The sequence below is a fragment of the Elephas maximus genome, chromosome 3 (genome assembly GCF_024166365.1).
Source record: "Elephas maximus indicus isolate mEleMax1 chromosome 3, mEleMax1 primary haplotype, whole genome shotgun sequence".
NCBI classification, from domain to species: Eukaryota; Metazoa; Chordata; class Mammalia; order Proboscidea; family Elephantidae; genus Elephas; species Elephas maximus.
The window spans coordinates 16,009,000-16,024,475 of record NC_064821.1 but is presented as its reverse complement, the minus strand read 5'-3'; the positions used below and the strand labels follow the sequence as shown (position 1 = coordinate 16,024,475).

The following is a 15,476-nucleotide window of genomic DNA, read 5'->3' as shown; positions in this document are numbered from 1 at the left end:
TGTACCCCTACTACCAATTTAAAAGTTATACGTTCTATAGCCCTTATTTTAGAGGTTGCACCTAAACTGTTATCACGTAGACTCAACATAGAAAGTTCAAAATGCTCAATGTTTCTATTCTCCTGAATATCAATAGAAGAACGTTACGACATTTTTATTCTAATTCTACCTTGTTTAAGTACCAAAAACCAAAAAAAAAACAAACCCATTGCTGTTGATTTGCTTTTTACGCATAGCATCCCAATGTGTTGCAGAGTAGAACTGGGTTTTCTTGGCTGTAATCGTTATGGAAGCAGATCACCAGGCCTTTCTCCTGCAGTGCCACTGGGTGGGCTTGAACCGCCAACCTTTAGGTTAGGAGTCGAGCACAAACCATTAGTGCCACCCAGGAACATTCCTATTATTATTATTATTATTGCTTTTTTATATTTCTAATTTTTTTTTTCTCTTTATATATAAATTTCTTGGCTAACCATTGCTTCTTAGACATCAGTTCTTTTGGGATTCTATTTATTTTATTCTGAAACATACCTGTTTGTTAGTAGTTCTTCCAGCAAGGGTCTGTGCATGGCACACTCTCTCAATCTTTATCTGAAACGGAAGGTATTCGGGGAGGTACTTTGAACTGAATCGTGAAATATGACGTGTAATAAATACCATGTCAGTGGTACAATGTGCAACACAGATATAAGTTGATGTGGTAATTGAGCGCGACCTGTTCTAACTTCCCAGAATGATCTCCACAGCATAGCATTCATGTAACTTCCCCTTTCAATACTTTCAGAGAAATGATTCCCATGGAGCCAAGGAACCAAACCAGCGTGTCTCAATTCATCCTCCTGGGACTTTCAGAAAAACCAGACCAGGAGACTCTCCTCTTTGCTCTGTTCCTCTGCATGTATGTAGTCACGGCTGTGGGAAACCTGCTCATCATGCTGGTCATCAGCTCTGACTCCCACCTTTACTCTCCTATGTACTTCTTCCTGGCCAACCTCTCCTTAGTTGATTTCTGCCTGGCCACAAATACTGTCCCCAAGATGCTGGCGAACATCCAGACTAGGAGCAAGTCCATCTCCTATCCTTGCTGCCTGACCCAGATGTACTTTTTCCATTTCTTTGGCATCATGGACAGTGTTTTAATTGCTGTGATGGCTTATGACCGGTTCGTGGCCATACGTCACCCTTTGCACTATACCACCATCATGAGCCCACGCCTCTGTGGCTTGCTGGCTGGTGGCCCATGGATGGTTTCCTGCCTCATCTCCCTCACCCACATCCTCCTGTTGGCCCGTCTGGTTTTCTGTGGCAGCAATGAGATTCCTCACTATTTCTGTGACCTCACTCCTCTTCTCTGGCTTTCTTGCACTGACACCACAGTGAACAAGATCTTCGTGCTCACTGTGGCAGGGATGGTGATAGCCACACCCTTCATCTGCATCCTGGCCTCTTATGCTTGGATCATCGTGGCTATTATGAAGGTCCCCTCTGCAAATGGCAGGAAGAAAGCCTTTTCCACCTGCAGCTCCCACCTCTCCATGGTAGTCCTCTTCTACGGAACCACTATTGGGGTCTATCTATGTCCTTCATCTGTCCGGACAGCCGTGAAGGAGAAGGCTTCAGCTGTAATGTACACTGTAGTCACCCCCATGCTAAACCCCTTTATTTATAGTCTGAGGAACACGGACCTGAAGAGGGCCCTGAAGAAGCTAATCAATAGAAAAGTTAGCTCATCTTCCTGACCACCAGGACACCCAGGAACTTCTGGGGAGCAGGATCTATACATCTGGAGTCTTAGGAAAAATTCTGAAATTGTATGGATTAGAAGAATATTTATTTTGAATTTCAGCAATTTAAGAGGAAACCTCAAGATGGCCTTGTGACTTTTTTCCCCAAATACTGCAATCACTAAGGGTCCTTCTGTATATGCCTCATGCTGCCTTCTCAGAAAGATCTGTCTGGCCAAACCAGCTTTGATTTACTCTGGCTCAGAATCCATTTAAAAACCCTGTTGCCATCAAGTCAATATATTTATTGAGGACTTATTCAGGGCTTGATGCTTGGTGAGCAAGAAAGTCATGATCTGGGGTTTATAATTCGATTTGGGAGACAGATACTGGGCATGTAATTACATGAAAAACCAAACCTATTGCCATCGACTTGATTCCAACTCATGGCAACCCCATGTGTTGCAGAGTAGAACCATGCTCTAGGGTTTTCAGGGGTTGTAATCTTTACAAAAGCAGATTACCAGGCCTTTCTTCCACAGCACCTTGGGGTGGGTTCGAACCACCAATCTTTAGGTTAGCAGCTGACCCCTTGCTCCACCCAGAGACCTTGTAATTACAATAGAATAAAATATGAACCATGAAGGGGAAAGGATAAGATGCAACAGGAACACCCAATAGAATCTGGAAGGGAGGATCAGAGAGGCTTCCTGAGAGAGGTGATCCAAACCTTCCTTATCTGAAGGATAAGCAAATACCAGAGGATAGAATGGTGTTGTTGAGGGAAACATGAGGAGAAAGAATGTCTCAGACAAAGAAAGCAGTGTGTGAAAAGATGAGAGAGTGATGAGAGAGAAGAATGCATTTGAGAAGTGAAAAATCCAAAGTGAATGACTTGGGGACTGTCAGGTCAAGAAGGACCTTAGAAGTCGACCTAAGAGTTTGGCCTTTGTCCTGTTAACTTGACTTCTAGTGTCCAAGGTGAGGGAGCATGTGGATGAGAGGCACTCCACCCACCCTTGCCCCCAACATATCTTCTGGGGCAGTGAGATGGGATGTGCTAGGGAAACATTGTGAGAGGTATGAGTGAGGAGGAGGAGAAAGAAATTCGGACCATGCACTAAGAGAATGGGGAATCACCGCCTAATCATATGTATCTGCAGAGCCAAAGGGTAAAATACCAATTGACTGAGTTACAAATCTCCAATACGGATGGAAGCTGAGACATGTCTCAATTGCCATATATGCTTGTAGGATGTATAGAAGTAGTGACACTGCTTATAATAAGAATGACAGCTTCTCTTTGCAAGTTCAACTTCTGCCACACACCGAGCTATGTTTCTTTGCATCATCTCATGAAGTCATTCTAAAACCCCTGGCAATAAATTACATTTAATCTACTGTGGAGTAATATTAATACTCATATGGAGATTTACAATTACCATACAACAAGCTGTAGACTTTGAGGGGGCCAAAAGTTTTCAATGGTGCTAAAGAGCTGACATCATCTTAAACAGAATGGCTTTGAATGATCATACATCTAATTTTCTTTTGTTGCTTTGCTCCCAAGATAATTAAATTAGAATTCCTTAGTTCAACAAATACATCTGGACCTGTTATAACTCCCTATAAGTAAGAGCATAGGTGAGAAAGATAGAGAAAATTTGCTTCCTGGCACATATTCTGGTGGATAAAACCCAGAATTTAAGATTAGAGTTTGCACGGGGTGTCCAAGTGTCTGCCCAAAGACTTTTTGGAATAATCAAAAATCAGTGAAAGCTGAACAACAGCTCTCTCTCCTTGTAAAGTTTTTCCATTTCCCCACTCACACCCCCACCCTCCCTCCATATGCATGCAAATAGTGACAATGCAGAGCCACAGTGGCACAGTGGTTAAGAGCTCAGCTGCTAACCAAAGGTCGGCAGTTTGAATCCACCAGCTGCTCCTTGGAAACCCCACAGGGCAGTTCTACTCTGTCCTATAGCTTTGCTATGATTCAGAATTGACTCAACGGCCAAGTGACAATGCTGGACAGAAGAGGGTTGGAATTGCTGGAGACTTGGGAAATTATTACAATTTGAGTTTTTTTTTTTTTTTTTTTTGAGGGCTCAGAGAATCTTTGTGAAAACCTCTCTCTGTATTTAGCTTAAGCTGAGGACCAATTGAACCCTCTCCACTCCAACTCCCTCTCCTCCTCACCTTCTCTACCCTTTCCACTCTCTCCTTCCCCATGGAATACAAGATGCCATGAAAAGCCATGAGCAACAATAAAAAAACTCTTCAGATTTTGTCAGCCAAACTATCTCAGTCTTGGTTTATGTTTTGAAATAAAGGCCACAATGCTAGGAGATTTGTCCTGGTAGCCCTCACAATATCAACTTCAATCAAGTGTTGACATCAATATCTGTTTCCTTCAACAAATATTTATTAAGTGCCTACTCTATACCATCTTTTGTTCTAGGTGCTGGGAATGGTGTGGCAAACAAGAGATATAAAAACTCCTTCCCGGTGGCTACAAAGGGATAAAACAAGGAAGTTTTGGGGGTAATGAAAGTGTTCTGTATCCTGACTGTGGGAGTGCTTACAAGAAGCTATAGATGGGATAAAATTCCAAGAACAAACCAAAACAAAATCCATTGCTTTAGAATTGATTCCAGCTAATGGTGACCATATGTGTTAGAGTAGAACTGCTCCGTAGGGTTTACCCCCAAAAGAAACACACTGACATCAAGTCGATTCCAACTCATAGAGATCTGTTAGGACACAGTAGAACTGCCCCATTGGGCTTCCTAGGCTGAAATCTTTACTAGGGCAGATTGACGGCCTTTTCTCCCACTGAGTAGCTGGTGAGTTCAAACTGCCGACCTTTTGGTTAGCAGTTGAGGGCTTAACCATTGTACCACCAGGGCTCTCTTTGTACCACCCAAGGACCTAAAATTCCAAGGGGTATACACCAAAAAATGTTGATTTTACTGGTGTTAATATTAAAAAGTAAAATTAGATTTAAAAATTAAAAAAAAAAAACAAAACTAATCTAGTCAAACAGGGAAAACAGAAAACAAGCAAAGAAATAAATGAATCAGATAATCACATGTAGTAAGGACCCCAAAGGCATCATGCAGGGCGATGTAACAGTGAAGTGTGGGGGTACTTTAACCTGAGGGTTGGTGGAGGCCTTTCTGAGAAGGTGACTTCTGAGAAACTGTTTTAATTCTCCTATAATCCAGATGGAAACCCTGGTGGCGTAGTGGTTAAGTGCTATGGCTGCTAACCAAGAGGTCGGCAATTCGAATCCTCCAGGAGCTCCTGGAAACTCTACGGGGCAGTTCTACTCTGTCCTATAGGGTCGCTATGAGTTGGAATCGACTCGATGGCAGTGGGTTTGGGTGGATACAATCCAGATTTCTGGGGTGACCCACCCAGCCATTTGCTGTTAGGTGTCCTTTTAAACCCTGAAAAAACTGGTTTCCAAAAGTCAATCTTAAGGAGCCCTGGTGGCACAGTGGTTAAGCGCTCTGCTGCTAAGAGAGAGTTCAAACCCACAGCTGCTCCACAGTAGAAAGATGTGGCAGTCAGCTTCCATAAAGATTATAACCTTGGAAGCCCTATGGGGCAGTTCTACTCTATCCTACAGGGTTGCTATGAATCAAAATCAACAGCCATGGGAGGGTTTGGGAAAGCCACCTTTAAGTCTAACAATAGCCTAGTAAGCAGCTTAGTGGAGAACGTTTTGCCTTAATGCAAAACCATAACCCATTGCCATTGAGTCAATTCCAACTCAGTTTTGGGCAAATCTGCTGCAAAAGACCTCTTTAAAGTGTTAAAAAAGCGAAGATGTCACTTTGAGGCCTAAGTTGCACCTGACCCAAGCCACGATATTTTCAATCACCTCATATGCATGCAAAAGCTGAACGATGAATAAGGAAGACCAAAGAAGAACTGATGCCTTTGAATCGTGGTGGCAACGAATATTGAATATACTGTGGACTGTGAAAAGAATGAACAAATCTGTCTTGGAAGAAGTACAGCCAGAATGCTCCTTAGAAGCAAGGATGGTGAGACTTCATCTCATGTACTTTGAACATGTTACCAGGAGGGACCAGTCCCTGGAGAAGGACATGATGTTTGGTAAAGTAGAGGGTCAGCAAAAAAGATGAAGACCCTTGAGAAGATGGATTGACACAGTAGCTATAACAACAGGCTCAAACATAGCAATGATTGTGAAGATGGCACAGGACCAGGCGGTGTTTCATTCTGTTATATATAGGGTTTCTATGAGTCGGAACCAACTCAATGGCATCCAACAGCAATACCAGAAATGACATCCCATCACTTTGCTGTATTGTTTGTCAGAAGAAAGTCACTAGGTCCAGTCACACTCAAGGGCAGCAGAGCCCAATGAGGTGGAATAATTGAGAGCCAGCTTAGGGGCTGTCCATCACACCAATATTCTCATAGCTGGCATCTTTTTCTGAGATTGACCCACAGTGTCCTGGGAAGTCAGAGGTATTCTCAAAGCCTGGAGGCTGGACATTGGTTCTGGTCTGCACACAGTCCAGAAACAGCTGCAGTACCACACTGGGACAGACGAGGGCAGCAGCAGCACGTAAGCTAAACCAAAAAAGCAAAAGAACGATTGACCTGTCTCATCAATTCATGGTGACCCCATGTGTGTCAGAGTAGAGCTGTGCTCTACAGAGTTTTGTTTTGTTTTGCTGTGGTGAAAATATACAAAGTTCCATAGGGCTTCCAGTGGCTGATTTTTCAGAAGTAGATCTCCAGGCCTTTCTTCTTAGGCACCTGGGTGAACTCAAACCTCTAACTTTTCAGTTAGAAGTCGAGTACATTAACCGTTTGCACCACCCAGGGACTCCGGTGAGTAGCTAGAACATCTTATTCCCCCAATTCCTCTGAACTGAAGTTTCCAGAGAGCCTCTACCATGCTATGCTCAGACCTTCTGCTAATCCTGGTCCCTTACCCACCCTCGCTGCCCCTTACCTTTCCCCAAGGGTAAACAGTGCATGAGAATGGGGGTGGTCTCTAGTTTAGAAACAGCTTTATTGAGATATAATTCATATATCATACATTCACCCATTTAAAGTATACCATTCAATGGTTTTTAGTATATCCAGAGTTGTGCAACCATCATTACTATCTAATTTTAAAGTATTTACATCACCCCAAAAAAGCAGTTCTGTACCCCTATTTTTCCCCAACCTCCTTATTCGAGCTCTGTTGTTAGCTGCTATCAAGTTGACCCCCAACTCATGGCAACCCCATGTGATACAAATTAAAACTGCTCTATAGGTTTTCCTGGTCTGTAATCTTTATGGAAGCAATTCTCCAGGCCACCACTAATTTATTTTCTGTCTCTATGTATTTGCCTACTCTGAACACTTCCTATAAATGAAATCATACAGTATATGATCTTTCACATAAATGAAATCAGATGATATATGACCTTTTTCACTTAGGGTAAGGTTTTTAAAGTTCATGCATGTTGTAACATGTATCAGTACTTCATTCTTTTATTTATTGCCAAATAATCCCACTGGATATACTGGGGCAGAGCTTGAGTGGTAGAATTCTCACTTTCCATTGCAGAGACCTGAGTTCACTTCCCAACCGAGGCACCTCATGTGTAGCCACGATTCACCTGTCAGTGGAGGCTGGTATGTTACTATGATGCTGAACAGGTTTCAGCAGAGCTTCCAGACTCAGATGGACTAGAAAGAAAGGTCTGGCAATAGACTTCCAAAAGAAAAAAAGAAAGAAATCGGCCAATGCAAACTCTATGGATCACAATGGTACGATCCCATTGTGCATGGTCATCATGAGTTGGGGGCCAACTTGACAACAGCTAGCTACAACAACATTGGTATACCATATTTTGTTTATTCATTTATCAGTTGATAGGCATTTGGATTGCTTCTACTTTCGGCTATTATGAATAATGCTGCTACCAACGTGTTTTTGTGTGGACCATGTTGTAGTTTTAAGTAAAGCGGTTAGGGAAGGTCTGGCTGAGAAGGTGGCATTTGATTAAAGATCTGAAGGAGGTAAGATAGATGGATAGATAGACAGACAGACAGCTGCCATTGAGTCAACTCTGACTCATGATGACTTTGTGTAAGACAGAAGGAAATGCGGCCTGTCCTGTTTCATCCTCACATTTGCAGGCATGTCCATCATTTTGGCTACTGTGCCAATCTATCTCACTGAGGGTCTCCTTTGCCCTCTCTGGCCCTCTACTTCACCAAATGTGACTTTCTTTTACAGTAATTTACCCCTCCTGATGACATGTCCAAAGCAAGTGAATTGCACAATGTCCTGTTGAGATACTGTTATGGATTGAATTATGTCCCCCCAAAATATGTGTCAACTTGGCTAGGCCATGATCCCAGTATTGTGTGATTGTCCATCGTTTTTTCAACTGATGTGGTTTTCCTGTGCTATAAATCCTGCCTCTCTAGTGTTAATGAGGTAGGATTAGAGGCAGTTATGTTAATGAGGCAGGACTCAATCTATAAAATTAGGTTGTATCTTGAGTCAATCTCTTTCGAGATATAAAAGAGAGAAGCGAGCAGGGAGACACAGGGACCTCATACCACCAAGAAAGCAGCATCAGGAGCAGAGTGCATCCTTTGGATCCAGGGTTCCTGCACTGAGAAGCTCCTAGACCGGGGGAAGATGGATGACATAGACTTTCTCCCAAATCAAACACAGACAGAAAGCCTTCCCATAGAGCTTGTACCCTGAATTTGGACTTCTAGCCTCCTAAACTGTGAGAGAATAACTTTCTCTTTTTTAAAGCCATTCACTTGTGGTATATCTGCTATAATAGCACTAGATAACTAAGACAGATACATAAGATTTTCATTGGCTAATTTTTTTAAGACTTTCAGAAAACCTTATGAATAGCAGCAGAATGTTGTTTAATACAGTGCTGGAAAATGAGCCCCTCTTTAACCAACAAGGTTAAACTATTCCCCCTCCTCCTCCCATCACAGTCAGGCTCCCTGGGTTCCTGATAAGGCATTTCTGTGTTACAGCCTGAGGTCATCTTACTGCTTCTCTGCTCAATGCCACTTCACTACTCACCAACCGCTCTCCCCCTCCATTTGGACATGAGTAATAACCCCCAAAGCTGTCCTTATGTAAACTTCATGCATCATACCCCCCAAAAAGAAACACACTGCCCCAGTAGGCATATTGCACCCCTCGCTGCACCATTAGTTCCTGAAATTGCCCAACTATTCCCAGAAACTTCATGAATCATGCATAACTTCTCTATCCCAAACCCTATAACTGCCTTAGAATCCCCAATCTCAGGTTGCTTAATTTGAAACTTAGTCTCCGCGCTCCTTACTTGACTGTCTTGCAATAAAATCTACTTCCTCTTTCTCAAAGGCCTGGTGTCTCTCAATTGACTCAAGGGGTCACACAGGGCAGAATCCACCCTTATTGGGTTATACCTCGGGTTGGAGAGCACTCAAAATACAACTGGGGAAGAGCTGCCTCCTCCAAATAGAGTGGACCTTAATGACATGGATGGAGTCAAGCTTTCAGGATCTTTCTCTACTAATGTGGCATGACTCAAAATGAGAAGCAGCAGCTGCAAGCATCCATTAACTGGAAAGTGGAATGTATGAAGTACGAATCTAGGAAAATCAGAAGTCATCAAAAATGAAACGGAATACATAAACATTGATATTATAGGCATTAGTGAATGGAAATTAACTGGTATTGGCCATTTTGAATCGGACAGTCATATGGTCTACTATGTTGGGAATGACAAATTGAAGAGGAATGGTGTCATTGTTCATTGTCAAAAAGAACATTTCAAGATCTTCTGAAGTAAAATACATCAGTGATAGGATAATATCCATATGCCTACAAGGAAGACTAGTTAATAGGACTATTATTCAAGTTTACACACCAACCACTAACGTCAAAGATAAAGAAACTGAAGATTTTTACCAACTTCTGCAGTCTGAAATTGATCAAACATGCAATCAAGATGCACTGATAATTACTGGCAAATGGAATGCAAAAGTTGGAAACAAAGAAGGATTGGTGGTTGTAAAATATGGCCGTGGTGACAGAAATGACACTGGAGATCACATGATAGAATTTGGCAAGATCAGTGACTTCATGCAAATACCTTTTCTCAACAACATAAAAGGTGACTACACAAGTGGACCTCACCAGATGGAATACACAGGAATCAAATTGACTATATCTGTGGAAAGAGACGATGGGAAAGCTCAATATCATTAGTCAGAACAAGGCCAGGGGCCGACTGCAGATCAGACCACCAATTACTCATATGCAAGTTCGAGTTGAAACTGAAGGACATTAGAACAAGTCCTCGAGAGCCAAAGTACCTTGAGTATATTCCTTGAGTATATTCCACCTGATTTTAGAGACCATCTCAAGAATAGATTTGACACGTTAAACATTAATGACCAAAGACCAGAAGAATTGTGCAAGGACATCATACATGAAGAAAGCAAAAGGTCATTAAAAAGACAGGAAAGAAAGAAAAGAACAAAATGGATGTCAGAAGAGACTGAAAGTTGTTCTTGAACGTAGGTAGCTAAAGTGAAAGGAAGATATGATGAAGTCAAAGGGCCAAACAGAAGATTTCAAAAGGCAGCTCAAGAAAATAAAGTATTATAATGAAATGTGCAAAGACCTGGAGGTAGAAAACCAAAAGGGAAGAACACATTTGGCATTTCTCAAGCTAGAAGAACTGAAGAAAAATTCAAGCCTCGAGTTGCAACATTGAAGGATTCTATGAAGAAAATATTAAATGACGCTGGAGGCATCCAAAGAAGATAGAAGGAAAGCACAGAGTCACTGTACCAAAAAGAACTGGTTGACGTTCAACCATTTCAGGAAGTACCATATGATCAGGAACTGATGGTGCTGAGGGAAGAGGTCTAGGCTGCACTGAAGGCATTGGCAAAAAACAAAACTCTGGGAATTGACGGAATACCAACTGAGATGTTTCAACAAATGGATGCAGCACTGGAAGTGCTCACTCGTCTATGGGAAGAAATTTGGAAAACAGCTACCTGGCCAACCGACTGGAAGAGATCCATATTTGTGCCCATTCCAAAGAATGGTGATCCAACAGAATGAGGAAATTACCGAACAATATCAGTAATATCACATGCAAGGAAAATTTTGATGAAAATCATTCAAAAGCAGTTGCAGCAGTACATAGACAGGGAACTGACAGAAGTTCAAGCCAGATTCAGAAGAGGATGTGGAATAAGGGATATCATTGCTGATGTCAGGTGGATCTTGGCTGAAAGCACAGAATACCAGAAAGATGTTCACCTGTGTTTTGACTATGCAGAGGCATTCGACAGTGTGGATCACAACAAATTATGGATAACATTGTGAAGAATGGGAATTCCAGAACACTTAATTGTGCTCACGAGGAACCTGTACTGAGGCTAAGAAGCAGTCATTCAAACAGAATGATGGGATACCCCGTGGTTTAAAGTCAGGAAAGGTGTCTGTTGGGGTTGTATCATTTCACCATACTTATTCAGTCTGTATGCTGAGCAAATAATCAAAGAAGCTGGACTATATGAAGAAGAACACAGCATCACGTTTGGAGGAAGACTCATTAACGACCCGTGTCATGCAGATGACCTAACCTTGCTTGTGGAAAGTGAAGAGAACTTGAAGCCCTTACTGATGAAGATCAAAGACTACAGCCTTCAGTATGGATTATATCTCAATATAAAGGAAACAAAAATCCTCACAACTGGACCAATAAGCAAGATCATTATAAATGGAGAAAATACTAAAGTTGTACAGGATTCAGTTTTAATCAAAGGACACATTGCATTAGGCAAATCCACTGCAAACGTCCTCTTTACAGTGTCAAAAAACAAAGATGTCACTTTAAGGACTAAGGTGTGCCTGACCCAAGCCATAGTGTTTTCAGTTAAGCTGGACAATGAACAAGGAAGACAGAAGAATTGATGCCTTTGAATTATGGTGTTGAATATATCATGGACTGCCAGAAAAACAAATATGTATTGGAGGAAGTACAGCCAGAATGCTCGTTAGAAGCAAGGATGGTGAGACTTCGTCTTACATACTTCGAGGGACCAGTCCCTGGAGAAGCACATCATGTTTGGCAAAGTAGAAGGTCAGTAAAAAAGAGGAAGACCCTCAAAGAGATAGATTGACACAGTGGCTGCAGCAATGGGCTCAAACATAGCAACAATTGCGAGAATGGCACAGGACCAGGCAGTGTCTCATTCTGTTGTACATAGTGTCTCTATGTTTTGGAACTGACTCAATGGCACCTAACAACAACTAACAACAATTTTCAGAAGTGAATCTCCAGGTCTTTCTTCTCAATCTATCTTAGTCTGGAAACTCTGATAAAACCTATCCACCATAGGTGACCCTGATGGTATTTGAAATACCAGTGGCATGGTTTCTAGCATCACGGCAACACGAACGCCACCACAGTACAACTGCAGTGGGGTGGATCATTTTTATATGGCCTTTCTCACCATTGTCTTGTCACTCTCACCCAAGTGATTGGCTGGGACTATGCAAATGAGGTAATCTCCATCAAGGGGGATTGGTCAGTTTTGCCATTCCACTAGGCCTAAAATGAGCTATCCTAGAGGCGAAAGGAGATCTCACCACCACCAAGGAAGAAAAGCCAGGACCAGAGTTTGTCCTTTGGACCTGGGATCCCTGTGCTGAGAAGCTCCTGGAACCAGGAGACCGAAAGAGAGAGAGAGAGAGAGCTGTAACACTGAAGACAGTGAGAAGTGGTGGAGAAGCAGTGGCAAAGAAATGACAACAGCAGAACCAGGAGAACGGCAGGAGATGGAGAGGTGGACCAAGAGCCCACGAAGCGAGAAAGCTGAGTGCCTTTGGGCAGGAGGCTTGCTGGCGGAATAGGGTGCCTCCATGCACTTGGTGGAGCTAGGTCTGCCAACCCACGGAGCTAAAGGGCAGAAGCCAAAGGCAAGAGAGAAGCATGCCTGCAGGCATGGCTGAGATGAGGCTGTCCTGATGGAAGAACTGTATCCTGAGTGTTCCTCAACTTGGACTGTTAGTTCCCTAATAAAGCCTGTAACTGTGAGTATGGTCTGTGAGTTCTGTGTGGCCATTGCAAGAAACTGTCAAATGCAGCAGAGAGGTAGAGAGTGTCGCGGGAGGGATAGTTGGTGTCAGAACCGGTAAAGATGGCAGAGAGAGGAGGCGTGTCTGACCTCTGGCTCATAGAAATCAGCCTTGGACTGTTGATCTTGATTCTCCTTCCTCCTTGTGAAGTTAGAGGAGCTCAGGCACTGCTCCCACATCACTTTTATAACAAGAAACTGACAGACAGTTAAGGGAAGGAGCCATATGGATATAGGGGGAGAGTCTATGGGGCAGATTATCCAATGCCCTGATCATCTGTAATGCACAATTTCACATTTTTTTTACCACCTCAAAGATTCTGCTTGTAGGTATGGGTGGCATCTCTCTCTCTCCCCCAGCCCCACAGCACCTTCCTATAGAATCAAAACCTCTTTTCAAATTTATAATCCCTGTCAGGGATGGATTACCCAGTAGCGAGGTAAGCACAGGATGATTTTTTTTAATAAAAAAAAAAAAAAAAAATTTTTTTTTTTTACTACTCTGTAGTGAACAGTTTCACCTGGTTTTCACCATATCACGTGCTTGCTTCACCACACAATGTGGTGAAAATCATGTGAAATTGTTCACAACAGATTAGTAAATAAGCACAAGTCAACCCGTGCTTATCTCACTTACTAGGTCATCTGTCCCTGGGGGGAGAATCTTCCAGACAGAGGGGACAGCTAGTGTAGATGACATTAGTGCATGCTGACATGCTCCAGGAATCAGACAGAGAATAAAGACCAGGGCATTTTAGCAGCTAAATAATGATCCCTTATTGCAAGAAAATTGGAGCTATTCCCAGAGACGGCTAAGACCGTGGCCAGTGAAGCGTGCCGAGGGTAGGGGAGCAAAGCGGTGAAGAACAGTGAAAGCAGGGAGCTGTGAGTCATTAGCACAGGAACTGGAGATAGGCAGGGCAGAGGTGTTACCCTGGGGTGGGTGCCAGCCACAGTGCGGAGGGTCTCACACGTGAAAGGGGCAGACCTTAGCCACAGAAAGCGAAGCTGGTACTGCAATGGCCTGAAGCCCCTCTGGGGAGGTGGAAGCCCACCCACTCTTCTTCCCCACCCTTCATCTCCTCGCCCCCCCATCTACCCTAGTCTCCTCTAGCAGCTCAGGCCTGAGTTTACAACTCCTGCTTAAAGAAGGCTTCTGGCTTAGTTTCTTAGTGATGCTGTAACAGAAATAACCCAAGCGGGTGATTTTAAAGACAGAATGTATGTTTTCACAGCTCAGGAGGCTGGAATCAGGGCGTTGCTCTAGAAGGCTCTCTCCCTGTGGACTTTGGAGGAAGATCCTTGCCTCAGCTTCTTTAAACCCCAGAGTTCCTCAGTTCCTTGGTGATCTCCACATGGTATCCAACTTCCCCCAATTTGTGCTTGCTTCTCTCTGTGTCTAATCTGCTCTTTTTATATCTCAAAAGTCATTAGGTTCAAAACACACCTTGCACTGATACAGCCTCATTAACATGATACAGCCTCATTAACATAACACAGAAAACTTATTCCCAGATAACCAAACCCAAACCCGTTGCCCTGGAGTCGATTCTAACTCACAGTGACCCTATAAAACAGGGTAGAACTGCCCCATAGGGTTTCCAAGGAGCAGCTGGTGGATTCGAACTGCTGACCTTTTGGTTAGCAGCCGAAGCTCTTAACCACTGTGCCACCCGGGCTCCTATTCCCAAATAGGTATACAAAACAAACAAACAAACAAACAAAAAACCCATTGCCATCTTTCTCCCACAAAGCCGCTGGTGGTTTCAAACCACCCACCTTTTTGGTTAGCAGCCAAGTGCTTAACTACTGCACCAGCAGGGGTTAGGATCCCAACACATATTTTGTAGGGACACACTCAATCCCTAACAGTGGTCCCTGGGTCAGCCACGCCCCTAGTCTCAAGTGTCATTAATGAATTATTCAGGGATTTTCTGCCTATCAGGTTTCCTTGTTAGTCCAGAGGTCCATGAGGCCAGGGAGGGCCCCACTGTACTGCTCATCGCCGGGTCCCCAGCACCCAGCAGATGTGGAGCTCAGGTCCAGGTCACGTTCACTGTGACGGGCTCCTGCTCTGGGTGCCCTGTGGATTCCCCAGAGCCCAGGAGGAAGTTTGACCTGTCAGGAGAGTCAGGTTTCAGCGAATATAAGAGAAGCCCTTCCAGGGGGCACCTGGAACTCCGAAATAGGGTGTGGGTTCCTTAGGACAGAATGTAATGGGTGTGAGCCGAGCTGATTAGTAATAATCTCTGTAGCCCCTGCTCCAGGTCTTTGCAGAGGGAAGGAAAGTGGAAGGTCCTCTTCAGAAACAAAACCAAAAACCAGTTCCCGTCATGTTAACTCCAATTCATGGCGACCCATGCGTGTCAGAGTAGAACCTCCATAGGGTTTTCAATGGTTGATTTTTTGGAAGCAGATGGCCAGAGCTTTCTTCTGCAGTGCCTCTGGGTGGGTGCAAACTACCAACCTTTCGGTTAGTAGTCGAGCACTTAACCATTCACTCCACCCAAGGACTCCTCTTCAGAAATAAGCCACCTTAAAGCAGCTGCCTGTGCCCTTTTGGGTGGGAGTCAGAGGGAG

The 15,476-nt window shown here is 43.5% G+C and overlaps 1 protein-coding gene across 1 annotated transcript; it reads left to right on the top strand.

Moving 5' to 3' along the window:
• The first annotated feature begins 797 nt into the window (after positions 1-797).
• On the top strand, positions 798-1,739 carry LOC126074029 (olfactory receptor 24). Its single transcript, XM_049881373.1, has one exon. It carries the CDS (start codon positions 798-800, stop codon positions 1,737-1,739), a length of 942 nt encoding a protein of 313 aa, XP_049737330.1.
• The last annotated feature ends 13,737 nt before the right edge of the window (positions 1,740-15,476 follow it).

What these genes read in the sequence shown, in the direction of transcription:
- LOC126074029 (XM_049881373.1), top strand. Translation starts at nt 798, where the DNA reads ATGGAGCCAAGGAACCAAACCAGCGTGTCTCAATTCATCCTCCTGGGA.